This window comes from Psammomys obesus, unplaced genomic scaffold, assembly GCF_907164565.1.
Source record: "Psammomys obesus unplaced genomic scaffold, mPsaObe1.curated_primary_1811, whole genome shotgun sequence".
NCBI lineage: Eukaryota > Metazoa > Chordata > Mammalia > Rodentia > Muridae > Psammomys > Psammomys obesus.
In genome coordinates, this window is record NW_026596073.1 from 27,466,300 (window position 1) to 27,493,472 (window position 27,173).

Genomic DNA, 27,173 nt, shown 5'->3' on the forward strand with positions numbered 1-27,173 from the left:
TTTGTGTAAAATGAATTCACGAATTTGTGTAAGAGGCTTTTTAAAGTTTTTTTTCCCCTTGTGATTAGTTTGGTTTTTTTTTTTTTTTTTAATTTATTACACTTTATTCATTTTGTATTCCAGCTGTAGCTCCCTCCCTCTTCTATTCCTCTCCACTAGTCCACTGGTAGGGGAGATCTTCCTCTCCTTCCATGGTTTTAAAATCCCCCCTCCTTTTTTTTTTCTTCTTCTTCTTCTTCTTCTTCTTCTTCTTCTTCTTCTTCTTCTTCTTAAGCTATGTTTTCTCCTCTGTAGTAAGAAGGAAGAAATGTTTAATTTTTGGTTTGGCTGTCTTTTTGATAAAGGGTTTTTCTTGCTATACAGCCTGGCCATGACTAATAGCAGTCCTCTGGCCTCACCCTGCCATGTGTTGAGATTAAAGGTTTGCTACTACACCTGGTTTATAAGACACTTAATGACCATCATGTCATCTTGAGATTCTTAATGTGTAAAATCTTTGATTTTCCCACGAACACACTTTCTGATCAGCAGATAGGTGTAAGCGTAGGAATTTAGAAAGGAAAATAAGATTACTCTAGAGGGAGAGGTAAGAACCATGGATGGCTTCATTTAGAAGATTTCAAGTTTTCTTGAAAAAATAAATTTTTTGAGTGATTTAATATGTCTGTTTATAGTCGGCCAGTGAAGCAACTGTGAAGAGAGTAAATATCTTAAGTGATATGCATTTGCGAAGTATTCGGACGAAGTTGATGCTTATGTCCAGAAATGAAGAGGCCACTAAGCATTTAGAAGTAAGTTGGTTTGCTTTTTGTGTCCCATGTACTTTCCTGTGTCTCACACTACTGGTAGCTGAAAGCGACCTAAGACCTGAATATTTCTGGCTTATATCTAGAATCCTTAAGAAAATAGAATTTTCATTTTACTAAGTGGTGCTTAGCTTTCTTGTTGGGGCTTAGTAGATGGGTGCCAAAGAGCTTTAGAAATTAGTAATTAGGCATACCGAGAAAAAGTACTTATTATTCTTGAATCTGAATTTTACTAACCTGTCACCTGTCAGATATGACCTTAGTTTACTGCAGCAATTCATAAGTAACAGGGAAGGAGGACTAAGGATTGACATCTTACAGCATACTTTGTGTGACCTGGTGCTGCTGCTTTGTCTCTCCTTGGGCTTTCTACTTTGTCCGGCTGTTACTGCCATTCTATAAGGGTGCTTTTTCTACCTTTACTGTTTCCAGCTGAGTATATGTGCACACATACTTCATCTTGAGAAACTGAGGCATTTTCATAACTCAGAATCAAGACTGCTCTTACTCATATACAGTTCTAAGCAGAATATGAGTGAATTTTGAAACAGCCATCTGAGTTGAAGAACTGCTGGTATCTAATTCCTACCTGGACTAGAATTAAGTAGACTAAAATAATTTGCTTTTCTTCACTTTATGATGGGCTTCCTTTTTTCTGTAAGAGATTAATTACTGACCTTATTAGTTTTTTTTTTTTCTTTTGTCTTGAATTTAAAAGTACTCAAAATCTTTCCTTTTTCTTTGTTGGAAAATATATAGCTCATTAGTGTTGCCCAGTCCAGAACTTGTCATAGTATAAAACTGAAACTCTTGAAGAGCAGCTTCCTATTTTCTCTCCTTTCAGGCCTCACAAACAATTTTCAGCTTTTTTTTTTTTTTTCCTTTTTCTGAGACTGGCATGCAATTTGTGATTATTATATCACCATTCCCAGTTAAAATTTTCATACTTTAATTAAAAAAGAATTTTTTTCCCAAGTACTGAGACACATCTGAATACATTGCCTGTAGTAGGCAAGCTATCAGCACATTAAAAAAACCAAATTCCCATTCCACTCCCTAAAAACAAACCTTAGATAACTTGTATACATAAGTGCAATTAATGTTAGTGTTTTCTGTGACTGATTTATTTCTTTCAGAGTAGTAATGATAATGTTTTGGGGGTTCATTCAGGTTTTCATGTCACTTTCCTCTTTTAGGTTTGAGGCTGCATTGTGTGAATAATCCACATTTTGTTCATGCATTTTATTAGTTGGTTGACAATTTTTTTCTCTACTTTTTGGTTATATTGGGAGATGGAATGAATATAAATATATTTTTAAAGTGTTATAAATGAAAAATCCTAACTTTGCTTTTTTTGCTAGTGCACAAAACAGCTTGCAGCAGCTTTTCATGAAGAATTTGTTGTGAGAGAAGATTTAATGGGCCTGGCAATAGGAACGCATGGTAGTAATATACAACAAGCTAGAAAGGTTCCTGGAGTTACTGCCATTGAGTTAGATGAAGATACTGGAACATTTAGAATTTATGGAGAGGTAAGTTAATCTGCTTCCTGCCTTTGGTCACTTAATTTGGCATATTAGCAGTTCGTTTCATTTTTTTTTTCTGTATTTCTTTAGTAAAATGTTTTTGAAGTAAGAATTCACATAACATAATGTTTGTTTTTGAAATCTTCAGAAGTAGTCAGTGTAATATCATCAGGAGGACAGGTTTTGAACCATGCTGCCTAGAGTAGAGTCCTGTCTATGGAGTGGGCTTGGAAAGTAAACTTCTGTTGTAACATGATGGTGGTATCACCTCACCTCACAGTTCCAGTTCATGAAGATTTTTCTTTGTACCATGTTTAAGGAAGCAATGAAAGAAAGTAATGGTCCACAAAATCATTCTAGTCTGCTAAAAAAATTGTACCCATTAGAATTTAAAATTTAAGTGATCTTATCAGTGTTTTTTGTTTTTTTTTTTTTTAATGTTTCTCTGGACAAGCAGAGCAACTTTGTCTTCAGGCAGGGTTTTACAAGCTAGCCTCACTTGCCAGTGATCCTTTCCCTCCTGTTTTCAGAATGCAGGTCAAAGCTGCTATGCTCCCATGTCCAAATAGGAACTTTTAAAATCTTTTGTGTTTTGGGGTGCAGAGAACTCAGGGCTTTTGCACAGGGCAGGCAAATAGTTACTGCTAAGTTATTTAAGAAAGGATGTGACCTGAATTGTCAGTAGGCTGAGCAGAACCTTGTGCCACAGCATTACAATTGAGAATTTTCTCCCTTTTCATATATTACAGGTTTGGGGTTGTTCTAGAATGTTAACAGGAGTTTTGTTTTTTGTTTGTTTTTCCTCCATCCATCCAGAGTGCCGAAGCTGTAAAAAAAGCTAGAGGTTTCTTGGAATTTGTGGAGGATTTTATTCAAGTTCCCAGGAATCTTGTTGGTAGGTACTTGTATAAAAGTTAAGTGTGAATATTATCAATGTAAATTAATTTATTTGGATGTTTTATAATCTGCTTACCTTAGTGAAATGTGTAATGTAAGCTTGTTAGAAGCAAGTTCTTGTTTTTTTGTGATAACATTTTATGTGACTTGTACCTTTGTTTTCATGCCTAGAAAGTAAGATGTATTTGTTTTATGCCGTTAATAATTTATGTGATGATTTGTTGCTAAAGTGTTTTTTGTTTTTTTTTTTAAGTCTTATCTTTTGGACTCTTTCCTATATCTTGTTTAATGTTTTTTTTTTCCTTCATTTATATGTTCACCAAAATTTTGATAGTAAAGTCTTAAGGTGTTGGTGATAATTTTTTTCTTTTGTTTAGAGTGGAAATAAAAGTAAATCGGGGCTAACAATAGAGTAATAAACTTCTTTCTACATAGTTGGCCCTGAATAAATAATTGGTTGTGGCAAAAGCATAGAATAAGGTAAGAAGTCTTGGGGAGGAGAAAGGATGGTGATAGGGGAGCTTATACTGTTTATCACCATCAGTGACAATTAACTGTTTTATAAGTTACAAGTTAAATGACATTTTTTAAGTTTGCTGAGGTTAAATGTTCATTCAACCTGCTGTTGATGTACGCTTTGTCTTTCTTTCTGTGTCTTTGAGAAGGATCATACCCTAAATCCAGGGCCTCATGTGTGGTAGCAAGTGCTGTACTACTGAACTATCCTATGCCTCTGTATGTCTCTTTCGGGTGCTTCTTGATGCAGATAGGATGGCTTTGGGTATATGTTAAGTACTTAGTGATTCCCCAAAAAAGGAAATGTAAAGTTAAGTACTAACATCATATGGTGGAATTTACTGGCAAGTCATGTAGTTTTGTTTCCTTTGTTTTTGACCCTTAGGAATTTCTTTGAGCCCTTTGGGTTCCATTAGAAGGTAATTAACTGTCTATGCATGTGTAATTTCTCACATTCTGTAGAATAAAATGGGAAAAGATTGAAAACACTATTGCTCTGTGGACGAAGGACTTCGTCTGCATCTGCATAAAAGCCTGTTGTAACAGAGTCCATCTGAAACCCTGGTGCGGCAGGGAGGTGGATCCTAGGGATTTAATGAGCAGTTAGTCACCCTGGGAAGAAATGGATTCCAGCTTAAGTGAGAGATCCTGTCTCAGTAAACAAACAGACAATTATAATAATAAAAAGGCAGGGACAGATATAGGAAAACACCCAAAATTGACCATTGGCTTTGAAATGGGGATTTGTTGCAGAAAAATTGTTTCTTGTAGTTCAGCTATTAACACTTATGTAGAAGGCTTTTGAGGACATGTAGATAAGTATGATATATCGCCAGTAATGCAAACTCTATTATTAGTTATTGGTATGTCTTTATTCACTGCATAATGAATTACTAGAGAGTTGAGTTCAGATAGTAAATTGAAGAGTGTTGTATAATTTTAATAAACATGAAAGTACAAAACGTCATTAAATTATCATTGGAAATAAGAGCTGCTTTTGAGTTTTTAAAAATTGGTGTATAGGTATGCTTGAGCACACTCATGGGATCTCTGTGTGGGTGGAGGTCAGTGAGTTACTTCTGCTTGTATTTCAACATGAGTTTTTGTGATCAAATTCAGGTTGCCAGACTTGTGTGGCAAGTATCTTTGCCTGCTGAAACAACTTGAGGTCCTGCTTAAGTTTACTATCTTATATCTCATTCATTCATAAATTGATTCCTTCATTCATCTATTCATCCATTCATTCATTTTATCCTCATTCTTCTTGTACTAGGGTTTGAACCCAGGGCCTTGCCCCTGCTAGGTAGGTCTTCTACCACTGAACCATACCTTAGCCAAAAGAGCTACTTTGAAATGTTTCTTTTGTTCTTTTAAGTCAAATATTTACAGGGGTGAAGTGAGAAGACTTTGGTAACTGTTCAACAGAATATCACTTAACTGAACTAAGGCTTCTTCACTTTTAAAAAAAAGGTGTTGGTGGTAGTTTTTTAAAAAGGAAATAAAGTTTTATTCAGTTTAATTCTCCAGAGATAAACCTTGGTCTTTCAGACCAAATATTTTACTGTAATAGAATTAATCATGGAAAAAAAATTCCTGGTTTTTCAGAAATCAAAAAATTGGATGCATTTGTCCCTCTGGTTCTTCATCTAGTTATCAGGGCATTGAGGGGAATCCATGCTATGTATCTTGTCTGCTATCCTGTCTTGTCTGGCTTTTGTGATTTGAATTGCTTATGTGCTCTTTAGAAAGGATACATTAGCAGGAGCAACTTCACAGTGGTGAAAGTCTGGCCATTTCTGTTGCTTGTCATGTATAGTAATAACATATATCTCTCCAAAGTATTTCATGGATTAAGCAGTCTTTTGAAAAGTATGTTCTTAATCCAAATGAAAGAAAAGGAGACGTGAGGAATAAAAGGGAATGAGGACCACTTGGTGGGTAAGTTCTAGAGAGGATGGATTGCCTTACATGTTTGAGGCATTCTAGTATTTGATCATTCCCACCTGTCCAAAATCAAAGAAAAAAAGTATTTCTTGAACACTGAAAATGGATCAAAACCATTCACCTCTTAGAAGAAGCTGCCTTTAATCACTTCTTAACTTTGTCCCTTCCAACATTTTATACTCAATGCTCAATTTATACTACAGGTCTGCTTCAGTTTGTCAATATGCTCTGGAATTTAAACTGTGGAAATGATCATTTAAAATATTGAAGGTCTCTGGTGGTACTAAGTAAGACTTGAAGGTAGGTCCCTGCCAAGGACCCAGAAGGGCGATGGATGCTTAACTCACCACTGCTGTAGTTCCAAGAAGCAAGGGAAAAAGAAGGAACGGTTCTATGTCCCATCAACCTCCATTTGTTTTCTGAAAAGACATTTGCTTATTTTCAGCAGGGTGGAAGATGAAGCTGCTGCTTAAGTGTCATTGTATAATTGTGAAAGTTGCTTCGTGCTGCTTTTAGGGCTTCTCTGAGAAGACAGTCGTCTGAATTCTGATATCTGTTTTAACCTGTTCAATTGTGCTCTTTCAATTGAGGCTTATTGAGGGGGAAGGGGTTTGAGACTAGGAATAAAGGATTGAAAAAAATCCTGTTAGAATGTTTGCACTTTATTACCCAGTTGACTTAGTGATTTGAATCACTTAGGTATAGTATAAATGAGTAGGAGCAACTTCAGTGGCATTGTGTTTTATGTAGTGGAAACTTTTTTCAATCACACAACATAACTTTATTCTTTTCAAGCTTTTCTGAAAACGTCTTAGTGGACTTGATAACATGCTAGGCTTCTGTACTTAATAAGGGATATTTCTGTTATTTGCATGCCAAGAGTATACCAGATACTTTGAGTTACACGTTGATTCTTCAGGTTGATCTTTGTAATAGGGAAAGAGTATCTCCGTATTCCCTTTGGAATTTTTCTTTTAAGTATTGTATGTTCTGTAACTGCTGTTTGAGAGAGTGACAGGTTAAGTATGAGGAAGGATGAGTTTTGTATTATTTTACAGTATGTCATACTTAGCATGGCAGTGAGGATATACATGTTATGTGCAGTTACATAAAACTATAAAGTACTTAACACTTGGTGTGCAATGTAGTATTTTCGTTTGTAAGAATATACGTGTGTGGATGTGTATATACATACATTAGTGAGATGAACAAAATGACTTGGTTAATCCTAAATAAAATTGTTTTTTTCTTATGTTCCATGGACATGGGTTTGAAATGGATTGGAGTTGATATTTTAAAGTGTTAGAAATGCTTCTAATGCTTAAAAATGTGTAGGCTTGGAAAATTTCTAGCATGTGAATTACATTGGTCTGCTGCAATCAATAGGCTTTATGCATATGCCAGACAATAGGATAAAGCTTCTCAGCAGTCTTGAGGTGAGGTCATTAAAAGTAAAAAGAGTCGTCTTTGCTTGGTGTTACCATTTGATAGGAAAGTCATAAATAATCTAGATTGGTACTGGCTGGATAACAAATAGTTTTTAACTTGTTTTCTTTTACTAAAGGAAAAGTTATTGGAAAAAATGGCAAAGTTATTCAAGAAATAGTGGATAAATCTGGTGTGGTTCGGGTAAGAATCGAAGGAGACAATGAAAATAAACTACCTAGAGAAGATGTAAGTGTTTAATGCAATTTATTTGCTTATTTTATGCTATCTTCTTGGTTAGTTTCCTCTCCCTTTCAGCTAAGCTGCACACTAGCCACCGCCATTTTGGAAGTCCCTCTTGGTTAGTTTCCAAGACTGAATATTTTTGTGTTTGAAAATTTTGTTTCTTTGGACTCCTATTTTACACGCTTAGACAATAAATCATCTTTCAGGTTTTGTGGACTGTGGCTTTTTAATTGGTCTGTCAGTACTTAAGTGAGTCCTTATAAAAGTTTCAGTTTGAAATCTTGCTCTTTTTGTCTCCCTCTTTTTAAGATTTATTTTTGTTGTGAGTGTTCTGCCTGTATGTATCCATGTGCACTATGTATATGGTTGGTGCTTGTGGGGGTCAGAAGGCGTTGGACCCATAATGGCTGCTAGCTGTCTTGTGGGTGTTGGGAACCAAACCGAGGTCCTTGGCAAGAAAAACTAGTCTTAACCACTGAGCAGTCATCCAACCCCATTTTAGATCATTTTTACTCTTGAGTATAAAGCTGGCTGTAGAATTTTATGCTCAAGGAAGCAGTCCAGAAGCAATTCTTGACGCTCCTTGGCCTTTTTGTAGAATCTAAAAGCATTGGCCATTTCTTGATTGGGATGTGTTTTGATTTCATGTTGCTGTTCTGCTGTCCTGAATGAAGAAGTCTCTTTTCATGTTGATATTTTGCAAAAAATTCTGTTGTTAATTGCTTACACCCTAAGGCGGGTTCAGTGATCAACTTGGTATAGCTGATTTGGGGCTTTTAAGCCTAAAAATAAACTTCCTAAAATAGTCAACCAGAATTTAAGACACTACAACTCCGTCAGTTTTGTGCACTATTTGGAGAATTTGCTAATGCTTGGAAAGAATCAGTCTTTTAAGAGAGAAAGGTTGTAGACCCAGATCAGTGTCTCAACACCAAGTATTGCGTAACCCAAGATTTTTTTGTATTAGAATATGGAGTTGAGATACACTTAAAAATGAATTTATTTAATTGCTGTACATTGATTTTACAAGTTTCAGAATACTTTTTTCATCACACTTTTAAAATGTGTTGTATCCTATACCTTCTGATTGTTTTGTATTGTTTTTAGGATGCCTTTCAGATAAGGATTAAAACTGATGTCCGATATTGTAATTTTCATGCTTCTGATATACCTAGTAAACAACAATATACCAATCTGATCTCAAGGCTGTGATAGTTGGAACTACTAAATAGCTCAAATACAATTTGTTCTTTGAGCCAGGGTTTCTCTGTCTGACAGAGCCCTGGCTGTCCTGGAACTCACTCTGTAGACCAGGCTGGCCTCAAACTCAAGAGATCCACCCGCTGAGTGCTGATATTAAAGGTGTGTACCACCACACACAAGTACAACTTTTTAAGTTGATACTCAGAGCTAGTCTTTTGGCTTGTCTTGTTCCCACCAGCTTTTTAATATTCCCATTTCAGTGTAAGTTTGTTCTTCTTGGTGGGTTCTCCTTAATGTAAAGAAATTAAACTGTGTTGACTTGGCCATTACTACTGTTTTTGGGCCAGGGTTAAGAAACATAAAAACAAACCTGTCATCAAGAAACATAAATACAGCCTGTAATTACAGCACATGCCTGTAATCCCAACACCCAGGGAGGCAGAATCAGGTGGATCTTTGAGTTTGAGTCCAGGATAGTGAAGGATACACAGAGAAACCCTGTCCCAAGAAACAAAACAAAAACATCATTCCCCCATCCAAAAATAAATATACACATCACAGGTTGTCTGTGTAAGATGGAGAGGAGACTGCTCCTTTATGTCTACACAAGCTGCCTGGGTGTACCTACCTGTTTTATGGGGGTGCCTATCTCATATGCTGCTCTAATAATAAAGATTTTTGGTTTAAAAATTTTTGTGGGGTTAGGGCAGGTAACATGGTTCACAGTATATAAGTACACAAGCCTGATGACCTCGGTTCCATCCTTGGAACCTATGTAAAGATGGAAAACAATTTCACAGATTATACCTATCCACCCACTCCAGCAAGCTCTGCATTTCCTCTTACCTGATTTCTGAGGATATTATTTATCTTTATGGTTGAAATTACAATTGGTGGAGTTTTGTGTGATGGAGGTTTCACAGCTGTCCTGGTGTGTGTCTACCTGCTAGAACTTGTAACAGGTTACTTTGAAAATATATTCATATTTAAAATCAAGGTGTTGAGATAGGCTATTTAAAAAAACTTTGGAGGTATTTTTTGAGAGGAGAAATGGAAACTGGCAGGGAGTTTAGGCTTTCCTATTAATTATTTTATTTATTTATTTATTTTTAGCTAGTAGAAAGCCGAAGTATGTTTATAAGAAAATCTTGACCAAGCCACCTTGGTTTGCTTTTTAAAAATAAGATAGTCTGTATGTGTGTGTACCCTCTGTGTGACTGTTGCCCTTGAGATCAGAAGAGTGCATCAAATCCCCAGTTAAATATAATTGTAAACTTCCATGTGGGCACTGGACCGGGGGTCCACTGCAAGAGCAATAAGTACTCTTTAACAGTTGAGTCTCTATCCTCTTTCACTCTACTTTTTAAAGCCTCTATGTTCTGAAATATAACCAAATAAACAACAGTCTAGTCTGGGATAATTGGTTTTGTTTTGTTTTTGTAAGTTGGTGTATACTCTTCAGTGATTTTGTTATTTTTACGTTGTGTAAATAATAATGCTCTATAGTCAAATATATTTTTTCCATTTGTGTATATGTGCGAGTTTGCACCCATACATGTGTGCATACAAAAACACATGCCCATTTGCCACAGATTGTGTGTAGGGGTGCAGAAGCAGTTTCTGTTCTACCATGTGGGTTCCATGGATCAAACTCACCTAGGCCATTGGTCTTGGTGGGGAGTGTCCTTCTCCACTGAGCCGTTTCACCAGCCCTGGGAATGTCTTTTAATGGTCTGAAATAAATACACACTAATTATTATTATTATATTTTTTTAAAATTTAGATACAGAGTTCTTATCCTATTGTTTTATATAGAGCTAATAATGACCCCCTCCCCCGTTGCTTCAGCCTCCAAGTGCTGAAATTACAGGCGTGTACCACTATGGTCTTATCTGAGCATTTATTATGGGGATAACTTGTCTAATATGTGTTTGACTCCCCCACCCCCCTTTTCTTTTTAAGTATTTTTTAAAGCTGTGTCGACTATGATAGTTTTCTTAGTCTAAAATGACTATGGTTGGTTTCAGTGTTTTGAAAAATTCGTTTGTATTCTCAGGACATTAGATTGATTATAAACCAGAAAACTACTTTAAAAAAAAAACAATTTGAAATGTAAATTTTAACACAAACAAGCTTCTGGAAATCTCTGCTTTTTTTTTTTTTTAGATTAATATCTGTCATAGAAAAACTTCCCAAGTTCTATATAGTGTCTTAAATTGAGGACATTATGCTTTCTTATAGGGAATGGTTCCATTTGTATTTGTCGGCACTAAAGAGAGTATTGGAAATGTACAAGTTCTTCTAGAGTATCACATTGCTTACTTAAAGGTATGTATACAGTTCACAGCGCATTCATGTATCATCCATCCCTGCTGCCTTTACTGTGTGAATGTGCTATACTTAACTGTAAATCAGGTGTCTACATGTTGAACGTGGTTATGATAATATTCGTGTATTTAAATATTTTTAATTTACTTAAGTTTTGCCTGATTTTGTTAAGTTCTTTGCCCTTACACTTTGGTGGGGGCAGTGTTCTGAATGAGCTTTTAAGGTTTTTTTGTTTTTGTTTTTTGAGACAGGATTTCTCTGTATAGCCTTGGCTGTCCTATACTTACTTTTTAGATCAGGCTGGCCTAGAACTCAGAGATACACCTGCCTTTGCCTATCAATCGCTGGGATTTAAAGGTGTGAGCCACCATGTCCAGCAACATAACAAGTTCAGTGCCATTGTTAAGGTTCTTAAAAAAACTATTCTTCAGGTTTGTAGAGTTAGTCATTAATTACAATAGCTGTAGGCTCTTTACTAGGGCCATTTTGTTTCTGGCTTTCAAATTTTAGCCATCTGCACACAGGTGAAATTGGGTCTCTTTGATAACTGATATTTGAGTCAGCTGCCTTGTCTCCAATTGTTTTTTCAATTCTGAGGGAGGGGTGAATTGAAGCCAAGTGCACGGTAACCAAAACAGGAATCAGCTTCTGAGCTCTACCCTCAGCCCCATCTTTTAGTTGAATTGAAACATAATGCACAAGGACATGTAGAAAAAGGATTGCCTGTTAGTAAGCATCATGGTTGTTTGTTGGTTTTGTTGTTTTCATTTCTTCTTTTGTTGTTGTTGTTGTTGTTCATAGTAATATCCTAGACTGCTCTCTGTTTCTAGTATATTTTTCTTTCACTCCCTGATATCATTGTTGTACTAGTACTTTTTTTTAAAGTAGTTGAATGTATTTTAATAGGAAACTTACAGGAACAGAACAGAAGACAGACAACATTAAAAACATGTACTTGCATGTAGATCAACTCAGAAAAGTATAGTGAATGGATGGAATCTACAGTATGTTAAAAATGTACAAACACTATTTAGTTTTTGTCAACAAGAAATTTACTTATTTTCTAAAAATTCAAATTCTAGGATTGTCCAGAAATTTTTAACAGGTTTATTTATACTTTGTTATAAAGTTGAACTGTTGAAGTGTGTTCACTGAAGCATTTTGCTTGCATTAATGCTTACATCCTGCATTTATATTAAAAATTCACACACAAATGAAAATGGAAAACTGCCAATAACCCAATATCTGTCCCGTATTTTTCCATTCACAGTCATATACTTAGGTATCTTTTGACCCCATGGGAAAATTCAGAACTACTGATAACAGGAAGAAGAGGGAATTTTTTTTTTTTTTTTAATTGAAATGTTTCCCCTCAGTGGACTCTTAAGCACAATCTTTGCATATGCAGCATGCTCGCTGGATAAAGCATATCATTTATTTGAATTCTGTCAGTCCTGGCCTTAAAAGCAAATGCTGCTTTATCTTCTGTATTCTAACTTCCAGCCAGTAGCATCATTTAAATGGGTTATCTTCACATGTTACCGAACATCAGTTTCTCATGATGAAGTCTGCTTGTCCATCTCAGTTATTAAGAATTAAAGATGTTGCTAATCTGATAGCAACATTAATAATACCTGTAACAGAATACTAACTGCCGGTTTAAAGAGACAGTATCGGGCCAGTGAGTTGGCTTAGTGCTTAAAGGTGTATGCAGCCAAGCTTTATGACCCACATTGTAAGAGAGAATCAACTACTTCAAGTTGTAGTTAGATCTCCATGGTCACTTGCTGGCATACACCCTTACGTGTGCATGCACACACAAACACATAAAGGACAGTATTTGCTAATATTAAATACCAGTGTAATAGATAGGTTAAGTCTGATCTAGTTACTTGAAAGAAAAGTGTGTATACTGTGCTTAAAACAATGACTTTCTGAATGCAGTTCTGCTTTATGAGATGATTTCAAAGATCACAGTTTGTTCTTTGGTAGATTGTACAGTTCTAGCTCTAGGCCAAAACAAACACGTATCAAACCTTTATAGGACTTGGGCTGGGGAAGATGGGTCAGTGGGTAAAGGTGTTAACTTCTGGTCTCATATGGTCAGATACTGTACATGCACACCCACACAAAGAGCAGACATGATTTTTTGTTTTGATTGTAGGAAGTGGAACAACTAAGAATGGAACGCCTGCAGATTGATGAACAGCTGCGACAGATTGGTATGGGTTTCAGACCTTCTTCCACCAGAGGGCCTGAAAAAGAGAAAGGATATGCCACTGATGAAAGTACCGTCTCTTCTATACAAGGTTCTAGGTCTTATAGTGGAAGAGGCAGAGGTCGTCGGGGCCCCAATTACACCTCCGGTTATGGTAAAGACAGCACTGTTTTATTTCTCTAATAGAGTGTAGTAGTGGTTCTAGTTTAGATGCTGTGTGCATTTTGTTTGTATTAGATCTAGTTTGTTTTTCGAGGGTGAAAGTTATTTCTGAGGTGTATGTCCTGTTGTGACATACTAGTGAAAGGTATATAGTTAACACATAATATAAAAGCATAATTTTTTTAGCTGGTAGTTTATACCGAGTATGTAAAGAGTGCATAGGTTTATGGTTTGTGTTCCAACTAATGTGGTTTCATGCATTTCCTGTAGAATCCTGGTATGGTACTGCTACCTCTTAAGAAAAGCACAAATGAAAAATAAACTGATCACTAGGTCAGCATTTCATATAATAAATCTTCAGCAGCTTTAAAATAAACTTTGCTGACTTGGCAGGTTTGAGTGTTTTACTATTTTGTGTGTAACTGTTTTGTGGAATACATGTCTTGAAAATGAAGGTTTAAAAAGATAGTTTTATAATTTAACCTTTTATAATTAATATTTTTATAAGCTATATTTTCACTTTGAAGCTGGGGCCTAAGGTAGAACAGAACAGTGGATCCTGTGGCAGTTAACAATTCTCTAATCTTAAATTCTCGTTTATTCTTGTTTAGCTTTGAAGTTGTTCCATCTTTCTTCATTTGGATTTGGATATTAGCAGTGACCTGATCCTCCTGCCCATCCCTCTTCATTTCCTTTCTCTGTTCTTTTCATCTTTTCTCCCTGTGTTCATCTTGTTGTGAGGAAATACTTGTGAAACAAGGCCAAAATAGGAAGCATTTTTCAGAAAGTAGAGATGAATGCAGGTTTGCACCATGCAGGTTCAGATTTAGACTTCTTGTTTAAGGAATCTAACGATGTAGTTTACTGGTACTGTCTTTCATTTGTTGTACAGTGGGAAGGCTAAATATCCCCCCCCCCTTTTAAGCATTGTAACCTTATGTTCAAGTATCTCATTTTCTTGATAGATTTTCATTTTCATAAACATTTACTTGAAGTTTGCAAGTAAAATTCCGATTAAAATATAGAGTGTTGAGGTGTAAAACTATGTAAGAATTGTAAGGTAATATGTTTCCAAAATTATATTGAGTTCTAGTAATTAAAAAGAAACCATATATTTGCATTTTTAATCCTAAATTAACATTCTGGTATGGCTTTTTTATGTCATGAGTAGAAAAAGCCATTGAACAGTTTGATTAGTGTCTGAGACCTGTTTTTTTGATGAGGGAAGCACTCTGGTAAGATGATGGAGTAGATATTAATATATGGAAAAATGGCAAAGGAAATCATCTGGATTGGGAAACTATATACATCCTTCAGTATGGCAGACTTTATTTTGTGGAAGCAGAGACATTGTATTTTTGAAGTAACCTGAGAAAAAAGACCATTTGGATTTAATTACAGATGTTCTTGAGCACTTACAAAATGACTAGTCCGTAATAACATTCTGAAAGAAGTTCTTACTAGAACATTTCTAAATTTGTGCTGAATTTAGTGTGAATCTTAGAAGTTTATCATACCTTGGTTATAATAAAACACTTTTAATGTAAACTTTTATCACATGCCATTTAAAATTATGGGAACCCTCTTGATAAGAGTAGTAAAAGTTGTAAAGAAAAGCCTGATTATGAAATTTGACTGAAAACAAGTTGTAATTATGAATGTCATGGCTCATTTTTAAAAGCTTTTCTGGGATTTCTTTCCTTGTATTGTTCCTGTACTTTACAAGATTGAGATCTTGAAATGGCTGTTTTCTTTTCAGCAGTGCAAATTAGTAGCTTTTAGCAGCCTAGAGATGTGACCATCACAGCCTTATCACTGTAAAGCTATTTTCTCACTGGGCTAACCTCTTACACATCACCTGGACTGCCAGGTTGTTTTGATTTTAAAGTTTGATAGAATCTGCTAGCTTGACATTTCCAGGCTTATGACTGCCTGCCTCTGTTTTTAAAATGCCAGTGACTACAGAGTCCTCTTCCTGTCATCTTTGACATGAAGAAGATTTTTATGCATGAAGAGGATTTAAAGACCCATGAAATAGTTTGGGCCCACCTATATATTTAAGGACACTCTTCTCTTTCTCTGATGTGGCCTTATCTTTGACTTTGTTACACGGATATTAGCCAGTTCGTCAACTGTTTTTTTGTGTGTGATGTTTGTCCCACAAAATAATGAATTTAGGTTAAGTTTATGGAGTAACTTCCTTCCTTGCTTTTATTCCTGGTAAGGTAAAATAGTTTACTAGGCTTAATTACCTTTACATTTTAGCACAGACTTGCTTCATTTTTCATGAGATGACAGTTGCCTACATTTCAGCAGTTAAGTAGTCAGTTAAAGTGTTCTTGGCATTTGGACAAATAATTGTTAAATGGGTACTTTATTCTCTTCTTTGAGTTCTCATTCCTAATGACACTTGAGTGAAAACATTTTTTTTTTCCTAAACTTTCTCTCTCCCCCATTTTTTCATGTTTTTCTCTGCAATTTGTATTGGAAGAGTTCCCTGCATAATATCAGTTCTGTTTTAGTGTCTAAGGAACACTAATGTTTTACTACTACTGTTAAATGCTCATGGAATTTAAATATGACTGAATTTTCGGTATTTGATGAAATCTAATTTGGGAGTTAATTATTAAACTTCAAAATAATGTAACCAACTCATTCATCAAAAGGAAATTTCTGCACATGACACATTTGGGACACCAATAAGATTTAAGCTTTACCTTTTAACAGACCATTTCATTGTAGATCTATAGAGGGAAATGGTGGTATGATAGACAGGCAGTATTTTCAGTGAAATAAGAGAAGGGGAAGAGTTTTGTTTTTAATTGTACATTTAGGAATGAACATCTGGAGGAGATAGTCATGTGAATTTCATTTTAGTGGTCACATATTCTGTTCTATTAGTTGTTAATTAGAAACATTAACATGCTAATCTGAGACAGTAGTAAAACGTTTTATATATTTTAACTGACAAATAAACTCCCAGCTTTAGGAAAGATTATCAGTTCTAAGAATAATAAAAACACTATTGCTTAAAACTTAGTTGTTGTTGTTTTTTTTTTTAATGATTAAATTAATTTTTGGATGTTGAGTAACATTTATTTTACTGATGATTTAAGCTGTCAGTTTAAAAACAGGCAGAAAGCTTTATAGTAAGTACATTTTCATGGTGTATATTTTCTCATTCAGTTGAGTCTGATAATTCATTTTAGATTAGTATGCTTATTTAATGATGCTTAACACACAATGTTTTAAAAATTTTAAGCATTTCTGTTTATATGCACCTAATTGGCTTACATACTGTTTTTCTTCCTGCAAGGTACAAATTCTGAGCTGTCTAACCCCTCCGAAACAGAATCTGAGCGTAAAGATGAGCTGAGTGATTGGTCATTGGCAGGAGAAGATGATCGAGAGACTCGACATCAGCGAGACAGCAGGAGACGCCCAGGAGGAAGAGGCAGAAGTGTTTCTGGGGGTCGAGGTCGTGGTGGACCACGAGGTGGCAAATCCTCCATCAGTTCTGGTAGTCTCTTACGTACTACGTCAGCATTCATGCTTTGTAAACATTATAACCTACAAGAATTACTTCCTCTCCCAGAGCCATACATTTTTGGAAGTTTGTGATTCTGCTTACTGTCTTGGAGGAAATAGTAGATTGTATAGTGGTTAATAAAGGAAACATTGTAGACTAATGCCCGGGGAAGGTGTCTTAGGAATATGTAGGTCAGAACTTTAAATTGGCTGCTTTCTTTCTTCTGCTTTGAGAATCATATTTATCTCCTCATTTTGGGACCTTTGGTAATTAAGTAATGTTTTCTTAAGAATTAATTTGCTACAGTTTGAGAGCAGAGAATCTGTGGACTTAATTCTTAAGAAAACTATATTTGAGTAGTTGAACTACAAAATAAAGAGGAATATAGAAGGACTCCAAAGGTGGCTCAGCAATTAAGAACAGTTGATGCTATATTTATTCTAGAGTAGGAAGTTAAGCTGCTAGCACCCACTGTGGGGCTGCTCACAACCCTATAACTCTAGCTGCAGGGGATCTTGATTCTCTCTTGTGGCCTATGTGGGCATCTGCACATGTGCGTGGACACATCACATGATCATAGATACAGTGTAGAGACGACTAAAGACTTCATATGCTCAAGCATCTGTTGGCTGTAGTCATATGACTATTTATTATTATTATTATTCTGGAGTAGAAATTGTACTCTTTCTGAGTAGAATGAGCAAGATGGTAGGGTTTCTAAAACTGGGATATTTAGACTAGATTATTTTAAAGCATTGCATATTAGCATTATTACTTTTATATCCTTTAAGAAGGTCATACATAATATTTATGATGATTAAATGTCTTATTTAAAATACTACTTTAAATTTTAGAGTAGTCTTTGTATATTAAAAATACATGTTAATGTACAAACATTGGAACAAAACAGCATAAAAGTAAAGAGAAGTTTTAAGCTCTGATTGGAATACAATTTTTATTGGTCCCTAAGTTTAGTTTTATTTAGGAAATTTTAACTTACTTTTTTCAGGAAAGTAATTTTTGTATTAAAATGCACTGTATACTGTTACTATTATAATTATATTTTGTGGAACTGCAAAAAAAATATTGTACCTAATGTTTATGAGTAATAGATAAACTTAGTATCTTTTGCAAAGAATAGCTTGCTAGCTGGTATCAAAGGAAACTTAAGAGTAACCGTGCTTAGGTGAATGTCTTCTGCATTTTGAATGTTGGAAGCAGTAGATGCACATAGGTAAGACGGGTGCTTTTCTTTTCATTTGTATCCTGAAACTGTTTTTCTAACTTCACTCCATGCTTTGTTTTTAGAGTTGGAACACAAGTTAATGTGTTTGAACAGTGTCCTCTTCTTAACCAGTTACAATTTTAGGCTGACTTAGTTTATGCTTGTGAAGACTTGTTTTGGTTGCCTCAGTTCATAGTTAACTGATTTTTCTTAGGTCTTGGGTGCAGATGATTTATTTTCTTTAGGAATAGTTCAGTAGTACAAACAGCAGCAGTCAACGTAAACTTGTGGCTCTCTTAGAATAACTACATAGGAGCTGAATATTTCTCATTTTTATTTTTCTTCTCTCTGGGTATCAAAAGTGTGAATGTTACAGTTAGGGAGCTTGATCTCAGGAACCCCCATAGATTTTTAAAAAAATCCTTTATTGAAAGTTGATAAGAATTTAACATGTCATCTGTGTACACTGTTCTATATTTATTGTACATTATCTCTAGATTATGTCTGATACTGTGAAAATGCCATATAAAGTTTATATGTATTTGAAGGACAGTAATGGGAAAATTATACAAGCATAAGACTATTCTTGTTTTTTATCTCATCTGAGGATATACAAGCCTGACTATTCTCTATAAAAAAATTGAAAGGAAATATTAGGAAACTAAGAAGTAAGCTTATTTTTTGCGTTACAGTTTTTCATTCCCATTAAAATTGTATTTACTTTCCAGATAAATTAGTGTTAACAGAAAAATTTTTATTTCAGGCTTATATTTTTATTTGGGGGTATTGGAGTGTGTTTACAATTAGTGTTTGTAGTTGAGTAGATCAAACATTCTTAACTGCTGCCCTCTTAAATGAATATTTCTTGCCTCTGACATGAATATAGTGCTCAAAGATCCAGACAGCAATCCATACAGCTTACTTGATAATACAGAATCAGATCAGACTGCAGACACTGACGCCAGCGAATCTCATCACAGTACTAACCGTCGTAGGCGGTCTCGCAGACGAAGGACTGATGAAGATGCTGTTCTCATGGATGGAATGACTGAATCTGATACAGCCTCAGTTAATGAAAATGGGCTAGGTATGTAAGCATTTAGGGGAAAGTTCTGTTGGTGTGGTTGTATTATACTGATAATGGATGAAGGATTTTTGTTTTTTTAGAATTCACAATTTTTTTTTTTTTTTTAGTGTTTACTTTAAAGGAGGGAGATAGGTACTTGTCACACTTGTCAAACTATCTGAAACTGGATTTTATCCTTTCATACCATTAAATAAGTATAAATACTCCATTGATCTTATTGTACAAAAACAGAATTTAACTCTTTTAATGCCCACCCCCCTTTAATAATCACACTACATTGCCTGGGTTGGGGAGGGGATGCTGGAGCTATCATTTATTATTAAGGGGTTAAAATGTCATTAACTTTGAAATTCGAGATAAGTTGGAGAGAAATCATATATTCTTGAATGATGATGGTAGTTTCAATTACATGGCAATTTGCTTTATTATGAGTTAAAACTCTTTAATTTCCAGAAAAGAATGCTTTATCTTACAAAAATGTATATAATTTTTGGTCAGTATTGTATGCTTGATCTTGATGTTTAATTAGAAGTTTCTCTTTCCCTTCCTTAAATAAGGAAAGATTTTTTTTTTTTCTTTTTTGTTTTGTTATTTTTTTGTCAGAATAGTTGATGGTAAACTTTGCAATTACAGATGATAGTGAAAAAAAACCCCAGCGACGCAATCGTAGCCGCAGGCGTCGTTTCAGGGGTCAGGCAGAAGATAGACAGCCAGGTAACTTGAGTGGGCCTGTTGGTGTCAGGTCACAAGCATGAAAAAAATGTCATGTGTCTGCATTCTAAATATAGTTACATGTTCACATGTGTGTATATATACATTCAGAGTTTGCATTGCATAATTTATTCAACTAATAGCACTGCTCAAGAAAATGCATTCTTCCCAATATAAATGTTTAGTATCCAGTCTTACGTGAACTAATGTGTTTCAATTTCTTCCATGAAAATACTTTCAATATATTTATACTTGATTCATTTGGCAGTTTCTTCAAACTTAATATGGGGACTGCCATTGCAGGGACTATGGTGTGAATTGTGTTTTAGATTGATTGGCAAAACTAGGTGATTTTTGCATGGTGCCTGCATACTAAATCTAGATTGGGCACCTCATTTTGGTGGGAATTAACAGTCCCCAAAATTTTTAAAAAATATAGAAGTGTCTTTTCTTAAAAGAAGATGCATGTTAATGTTTTTGTGTTATTGTAGTGTGGTGCTTTTTCTTTGACACATACTAATCATTCAACTAGTATTTACTTAGTTTCATTCAGTATTTTATGTTGTCACAAGTTTTGGTAACTGGAAAGAAACTTGTTTGCTATGTCTTATTTTGAACACGATTAATTTCTATGTACAGAAATAATCACTGTATATTCACCATGAAGAAATTGTGTACAGTAGAAATAAACCCCTTTCAAACCAATCAAATTTTGCATTCTTTCCAAAACACGTTCTTTCATCTGTTTTCCCCTAAATGTAAATTCTAAGTCTGAGTGCAGAGGTTGTAAAGACATTTGGGAACTCCAGTTAAGGGCATTAATTTGTATTCTGAAGTTTGTTTTAAAGATAGAACCACATGTAAAAAGAATTAAGCACTACTCAGGATAGTATCCAGAAAATGTTTTCCCATTATCTTCCTTTTCCTTCTTAATGTTAGAAATGTATTTTATTTGAAGAGCTCATGAATTTCAGTTTTGACAGTGGCACAACAGTTAATATTTTCTGGCCCTATTTTGTAAATGGCTTAATTATTAAGTATGGGCTCATTTACCTGGAATAAATTTCAGCATAACTTAAGCCAGTGATCATGGTTAAGTGTAGAGACAAAAATATCTAAACAGGATTTCTTCTAAAAGAGTTAGATGAGTTTGAATGGAAGTAACTAAAATGACTAATTTGGAGTTTGATAATTTTGACAGTGATGTGCTGTTGCATACTATATCTGATCCTGTTTTTACTGTTCTTAGGAACCTTTTTTTTTTTTCTTACCAAATTCCTTTATTTCCAGTCCCCACATTCTCCAAAGTTTCTTCCTGTCTTAGCAGCAGTCTGGAGAGACAGCTTCCACACAATAATTGTTCTTCCTTTGCCTAAAATTTCTAGTTGCTCATATGTCTCTATAAATTAACCATTGAGTGGAAGACCACTCAGTGACACACAGTGGTGTCAATTGAGTCTTAAGCTCACACAGGAAATTCCAGGGTCCTGATTATGCCATAAAATTGCCTAGATTTTTATCTTTGAAATTTAAGGGCCTGTATTGTGTAGGAATGATAAAACAAGTTTTTTTACTGGCTCTCATATTTGGGGGCAAAGAACAGAACTATCACTTAACTTTGACTAATAACTACAAAGTTTTTCTTCTGTATAGGAATAGATGGAAGAATATAAGAACTGTTTGTACACATTTATATTGAGCCGTATGCCTGTTTGTGCAACAGCATCTTAAAGTAGATGCATTTCTCCAGGTGTCACTGAGGTAGCACTATGAAAACAAAGTAATTGGACTCCCCCCCCCCCACACACACCTATGGTTATAGTCATTCTCAAGACAGTTCACTCTGTAGACAATGAATAGATTGTATTAATCCCCCAGCATAGTACCAAGTATGTTTATAAATTTCTTAACAGTGACAATAAATGAGAAGCCATTTAAAGGCTTCAGAATAGACATTCCTTATACTTTGAAAGGAAAGCAGCTTGAGATTTGAAATATATGTAGTTTTCTAATAAAAAAGTCTTGACCCAAGATCCTTGAATGATTTTTTAATTATTTAATTATAATCATGTAATCATTTAACTACTAGAAAGTTATTTGATATTAATGTTAGGGCATGCACTATTGAGACAAATGAATTGTAAGACACAATTCAGCATTTCACTGTATTAAATGATTTTTGTTAGCTTTATGTAGTAGTAATCTCATACACCAATTCTCCCTAGACTAGTGGCTTTAAATAATACAAAACTGACTTGTTTTTAATTTATATTAATTGGGAGTTTTCTTCAATATAGTCTGTAATAGAAAATAATTATGTAAAATTAAGAATTTTGAGTTTCAAGTTCAGAGGCCAGTGAATAATACTAATACAACCAAGACCATTTATTAGAATGGTAGAAGGGGTTTACGCTGCTTCCTAATTCATTACTTTATGTGATTTATCTCACATTTCAGATCCAACAAGATAGCAAAGTTGAAGGGGCATAACTGTCCACCCACAGGTTTAAGATTGTGGTTTATTGTCTTAGTTTACCTATACTCCCTTAAAGTCTGAACCTCAGATAGTTTAACTGTTGTTCTAACATGAAATTTAGGAAGGATCCACAGAATACCACACTACCACCTCAATTGTGCTATTTTTTCTAGGGGCAAAGGGACACACACACAAAAACCCAGAAAACAAAACATTTTTATTTATGATTTGTATCACCTTTGTCTCCCCACCCCCATTATTGCAAACACCTCCCTGTACTTGGAACATTGCACCTTGTAGTGCTTGTTCTTGGTGGTGGGTTGCAACGCCAAGTCTGTCCCACAATCTTAGATAAACCAGAAGGAGATAGCTGGATTCTTGGGGAAAAAGGACTTCAATCTAGTTTTCCTCCAAGTTCCAGCTTGAACGTTTTTTGTTTTTTTTTTTTTTTTTTTTTCTGTTTTCAGTACTAAATAAAATCATAGACACATTTTTCAGTCTTTGCTTTTGTTCAGAGGTGGGTACCCAGCGTAGAATTTTGAAATTGGGTGACCCACCATTAGTTTACTTAATAGTGAAATTATTCTTTATCCATAATAGAATTTAGAAGTATTTTCAACACCTGTAATTTTTTTCTCATCTTTAACAGTCACAGTTGCAGATTATATTTCTAGAGCTGAGTCTCAGAGCAGACAAAGAAACCTCCCAAGGGAAACTTTGGCTAAAAACAAGAAAGAAATGGTAAGGAGAATTTAACCTGTAGGGTTTTTGTTATGGTTTTTATTATTTCCGAATTGTTTACATTTATTTTTTACTTAATTACTGTATGATCAGTTGTTTCCCCTAAGAGATAATATTTAAAGAAGATCCTTGGTTCTGCGCTAGGCCCCTGATAAATGAAGGTATGCATGCTTGAGTCTGAGACATTTGCCAGATAGATAGCACTTTAGCATTTACTTGATGTGATAAACAAAAGGCTATATACGTCTTGTCAATAGTGGGAATAGAACTTTTACATTTCAGTTCCATTAAATGTTTTCAGTGATTAATACATAAATATGAGTTTCAAAAGGTGAGTAAAATGGTTGATTGTTGTTCAACTTTACTGTGTTGACTGTTTCCACTACTTATGTGGTTAACTTCCCAGTGTTTGTAATATTAGGTACAGGTTTCATTCAGTACAGATGCTTTCTTTGATGTGGCCACTCATAGGTACTGGAAATAATACAGTTTTAAAACCTGAGACTGGAGTACATTGGTATTTGTTTTAAATTTAAAATGCTTTATGGCATATGAAAGTTGATCTTTTTTTTTCAAAGCTAATTTTTATGTAGTTATTTTCCTCCTCAGCTACAGATTTATTTATAAAGATGTTGAAAAAGTTGTTTCCCTTTGACAGGCAAAAGATGTGATTGAAGAGCATGGTCCTTCAGAAAAGGCAATAAATGGTCCAACTAGCGCTTCTGGCGATGAAATTCCTAAGCTACCGCGTACTCCAGGAGAAGAAAAGACTAAGACCTTAAAAGAAGAAAGCACTCAAGAAGCAGCAGTCCTGAATGGTGTTTCATAACTGAAGGAAGTTCCTAGTTTACAGTTGTTTTACATTACAGTTACAATAGTGCTTGTACAAGCTTGCCAAAGATAGAATACGGATCGCCAGTCTTACATCGCACTTTCAGTTCCTCCATTTGGAATTCAGAAAGGGGAGGGATCCTGAAGAAATCATATGTTAAACATACTTTGACACCTACTGTGTTAAAAATATATCATCAGATGTGCCTTGAGAATAGTATATGTAACATTAAAAAAAGTTGCTGGCTATAGGAAATGTTATTTTGTTTTCAAAATATGGCAGAGATTGGGGGAGGTGGGTGGGGTGGGGTCCCTAACATAATATTCTTTATGAAAGCATTAGCTGCTTTTGTTACATTTTTAATAATATGCAACCACTTCTTCACCTGAGGAAAACTAGAATGAAGCAGTCTAAAATATTTTGCACTGAATTGTAATTTCTTCATTAGTTTAGTCTGGAAACTGGTCTGTTTAATGTGTTTTTTAAATGCTGTTTGTAGAGGCAATTCTGCAGACGACTGGAAATACATGTTAATTCATCTGCAGGGACACTGGGTGATATTGGCAGTGACTGTTCTACATTGAGGCTTTGTTTGGTTTATTTATTAAAGTGTACAGTATTTAAAAATCAAACATAGCTTTAGTTGAAACACTAAGCTGATTAGTCATGTCCATTCAGACATAGCCTGAACTACTGAAAAGATCAATTTCCAGAAGGTTTATTCTGTATAAACTACATGTTTAGTCTTCAGTAGAGTATCTTTCACATTTTCTTTTTACCCTTTTTTTCCTTTTCCCCCCCTTTTTTGATTTTCGTTGTTTGATGTGCAATATGTTTTTATATGCAGGTAGTAAATAAACTTTGATCTTCCATTTGCTGATTTTTAACTTTCTACTTTTTATGCAATTTGTTTCAAAGTAGGACTACTTAGATTAGAGGCCTAGAATAGGTAGCATTCTTTTGCTTTTCAGAAGCATTTATTCTTTCTCAGATCTAGTATTAAAATCTATTTAATCATTCGTAATGGACCCTCCAAAATCTCAACAACTCTCAAGTTTTGGCTATTCAATGGTTTAGGAAATATATAATGTCTTTGCTGTTAGAGAAACATCTTTGTATTAAATTCTAATCGAAGGCAAGTTGTGGAAGATATGAGAGGCATGCCATATGCCTTTTAGTTCTTTATTAAAAACTTTTTAAGGAATTGTAAGCAGTTTTTAAGTAATAGGCCAAATAATGTGCTTTTTGATTGACAAGGAAGTGATTTTGAAGATTTTCATACCAGTGACTGAAAATCAGTAATTAAAAGTTTAAAGATATTTCATTCAGAAGACTTAATTTTATGAAGAGATTTTTCAGGTGAAAGTTTAATGATAAAATATATATACTTCCATGCTTGTAGGTCAAATGAAATATGTGTGGACTTAGGGTTTTGTTCCACGGGTTACATAGACCACTGGACAAGTGCTTTAATATTTGTCATTTGAAGGTTTTTTTATGTGCATAATTTGTTAATTATGTCCATAAAAATGTCGAGCTTGCTTTATAAATGAACTGAAGGATAATTCACGTACAGACACAAAAGGGCAATTGCTCATCAGATATGTGTAGCCATAGCCTGTCATTTATATTCTAATTAACATGCACTGATACTAGATTTTTTTCTTAAACTCAAAAGTTCTGATAATAGAACTTTGAAGTTAGTTTTGTACAGTGAAATTCTTACACTTTGTATAGAACATGCTATACCAGATTAAATAACCATAACCTCATTTTAAAACAAGTAATTTGCTTTTTAATTACTTCGTTTTGTGTCACAGATATAACCATGAAGTGTTGGACAAAAAGAATTTTGTGCCTGATGGGACCTGAAATGTTTTACCACTAAGCTACACCCCTAGCCTACAAAGAATTTTCATTCCCAACCTGGGAAGCATGACACTAGAAAGTGTCAGTTATCCATGTCAGGTTCCCTAAGATATTTTTGTCATAAAGGTTAAACTATCTTAAAAATCAAGTAGAGCTGAAAGACTTGAGCAGGATTTAGTAATGATTCTTTTAAGAGCTCAGGGTTCATTACTGAAAATAACCACCTAGTTGCCCAATAGGCACAAAAGAATTGTGAGGAATTTGTTGGGGTTTTTTTGTTGTTGTTGTTGTTTGTTTTGATCCTCTTGCAAATGGCTTGGTCAGAGTTTTATTGTCAGTACAACTCTGGGAATGAAATTACTCAGAAGTAACATGTTGATTTGGGTTGTGGCTGCAGCCCTGGTTATTAGATTATGAGTGGAACTCCTTGTTCTCGCACATACACAAAATGTGAAAACAGAAGAGTGTATTCTGGAAGTTTTTGTGTAGCTCAAAGCACTGAACTATGTAGACTGTGGGGTTGCCTGTAAACCTGAATGATTGTGAAGGAGGAGTGCAGATTATGTGAGGGTCAACAATGATCTGCTTTTCCTGATTTACTGCGATGGGGGGGGGGGAGGGAAAAAAATTGTAAATATTTTTGGGGGGGGGTACAAGCAGGGAATGCAAAAAACTCTTAGTTCTAAATAAAGTTTAATGTGGAATTCAGCAGGATGTCAGTCTAGTGGGTTCTTGGGAATTTACCTGGGCTGCCGCTGAGTTATGGAAAAAAAAAAGGCAGGGGATCTTGATTAAATTTGGTTATTTTAAAAAAGAACAGGTGATAATACTGCACTTCTAAAGCAGGGGTACTTAAGGCACTGAGTCATGTGAGAAGCACTTATGTCCCAGCATCATCCTTAAACCAGAACAGTTGCTTTAGCTGACTGTCATTTGACATGGGCATTATAGCCTGAGGAAAGTCTGGAGAAGTTGGTATGTCCTCTGCAGACATTCCAATTTTCTTGTTGCTCAGATAATTAATAATTCTTAAAGACTTAAGTTTGTGCTGTGTATATGCTAAGGAAAAGTAAATGGGAAACTGGCTATAATGTCAGTATTTGTACCTAGAACTTGTAGAATAGGAAAAGGATAGGATATTTTAAAATCTGTCTTTATGTGCTATTTTGTGGCTTGGATTCTCCCATACCAATTTCATTACCTCCTAACATGTTTAGTTAGGGTGTTGTAATTTCTTCTAACCTATTTAATATATGGCGAGAGTTGGAATTTAATCTGTTGGAATTAATTTCAGTCTGATAACAGTCAATATTGAAGCAAGTGGTGTTAACTTGAAAGTATGCACTATTAGTTGAAACATGCCTATAGCTAAAGCTTACTGTTATTTCATTATAAATTACTACTCTTAGGGGTGAAAAGTGACCTCCTGACA

The 27,173-nt window shown here is 34.9% G+C and overlaps 1 protein-coding gene and 1 long non-coding RNA gene across 6 annotated transcripts in view; one reads left to right on the top strand and one right to left on the bottom strand.

Annotated features, from left to right (window-relative positions):
- The window catches only part of Fxr1 (FMR1 autosomal homolog 1), a 52,668-nt gene extending 27,924 nt beyond the window's left edge, over positions 1–24,744 (top strand). The window contains exons 7-18 of one of the 4 annotated variants that reach the window (XM_055625844.1): positions 675–791; positions 2,168–2,338; positions 3,149–3,227; positions 7,254–7,363; positions 10,805–10,891; positions 13,056–13,113; positions 13,201–13,263; positions 16,588–16,791; positions 18,912–19,112; positions 19,746–19,826; positions 22,949–23,040; positions 23,699–24,744. In XM_055625844.1, the coding sequence (XP_055481819.1) occupies positions 675–791; positions 2,168–2,338; positions 3,149–3,227; positions 7,254–7,363; positions 10,805–10,891; positions 13,056–13,113; positions 13,201–13,263; positions 16,588–16,791; positions 18,912–19,112; positions 19,746–19,826; positions 22,949–23,040; positions 23,699–23,869 (1,434 nt within the window). In that variant the 3' untranslated portion in view covers positions 23,870–24,744. Of the gene's footprint in view, positions 1–674; positions 792–2,167; positions 2,339–3,148; positions 3,228–7,253; positions 7,364–10,804; positions 10,892–13,055; positions 13,264–16,587; positions 16,792–18,911; positions 19,113–19,745; positions 19,827–22,948; positions 23,041–23,698 lie in introns of all 4 variants that reach the window. The other 3 variants (XM_055625841.1, XM_055625840.1, XM_055625843.1) reach the window with 3 other exon arrangements.
- LOC129690287 (uncharacterized) lies at positions 74–13,238 on the bottom strand. Of its 2 annotated transcripts, none has more exons than XR_008722275.1 (3): positions 12,928–13,238; positions 10,220–10,296; positions 74–288 (listed from the first exon to the last, which is right to left on the bottom strand). It is a non-coding gene; the product is annotated as an uncharacterized LOC129690287 (long non-coding RNA). The 2 variants fall into 2 exon arrangements; XR_008722276.1 differs by lacking the exon at positions 74–288 and adding an exon at positions 6,014–6,108.
- Positions 24,745–27,173: the final 2,429 nt, after the last annotated feature.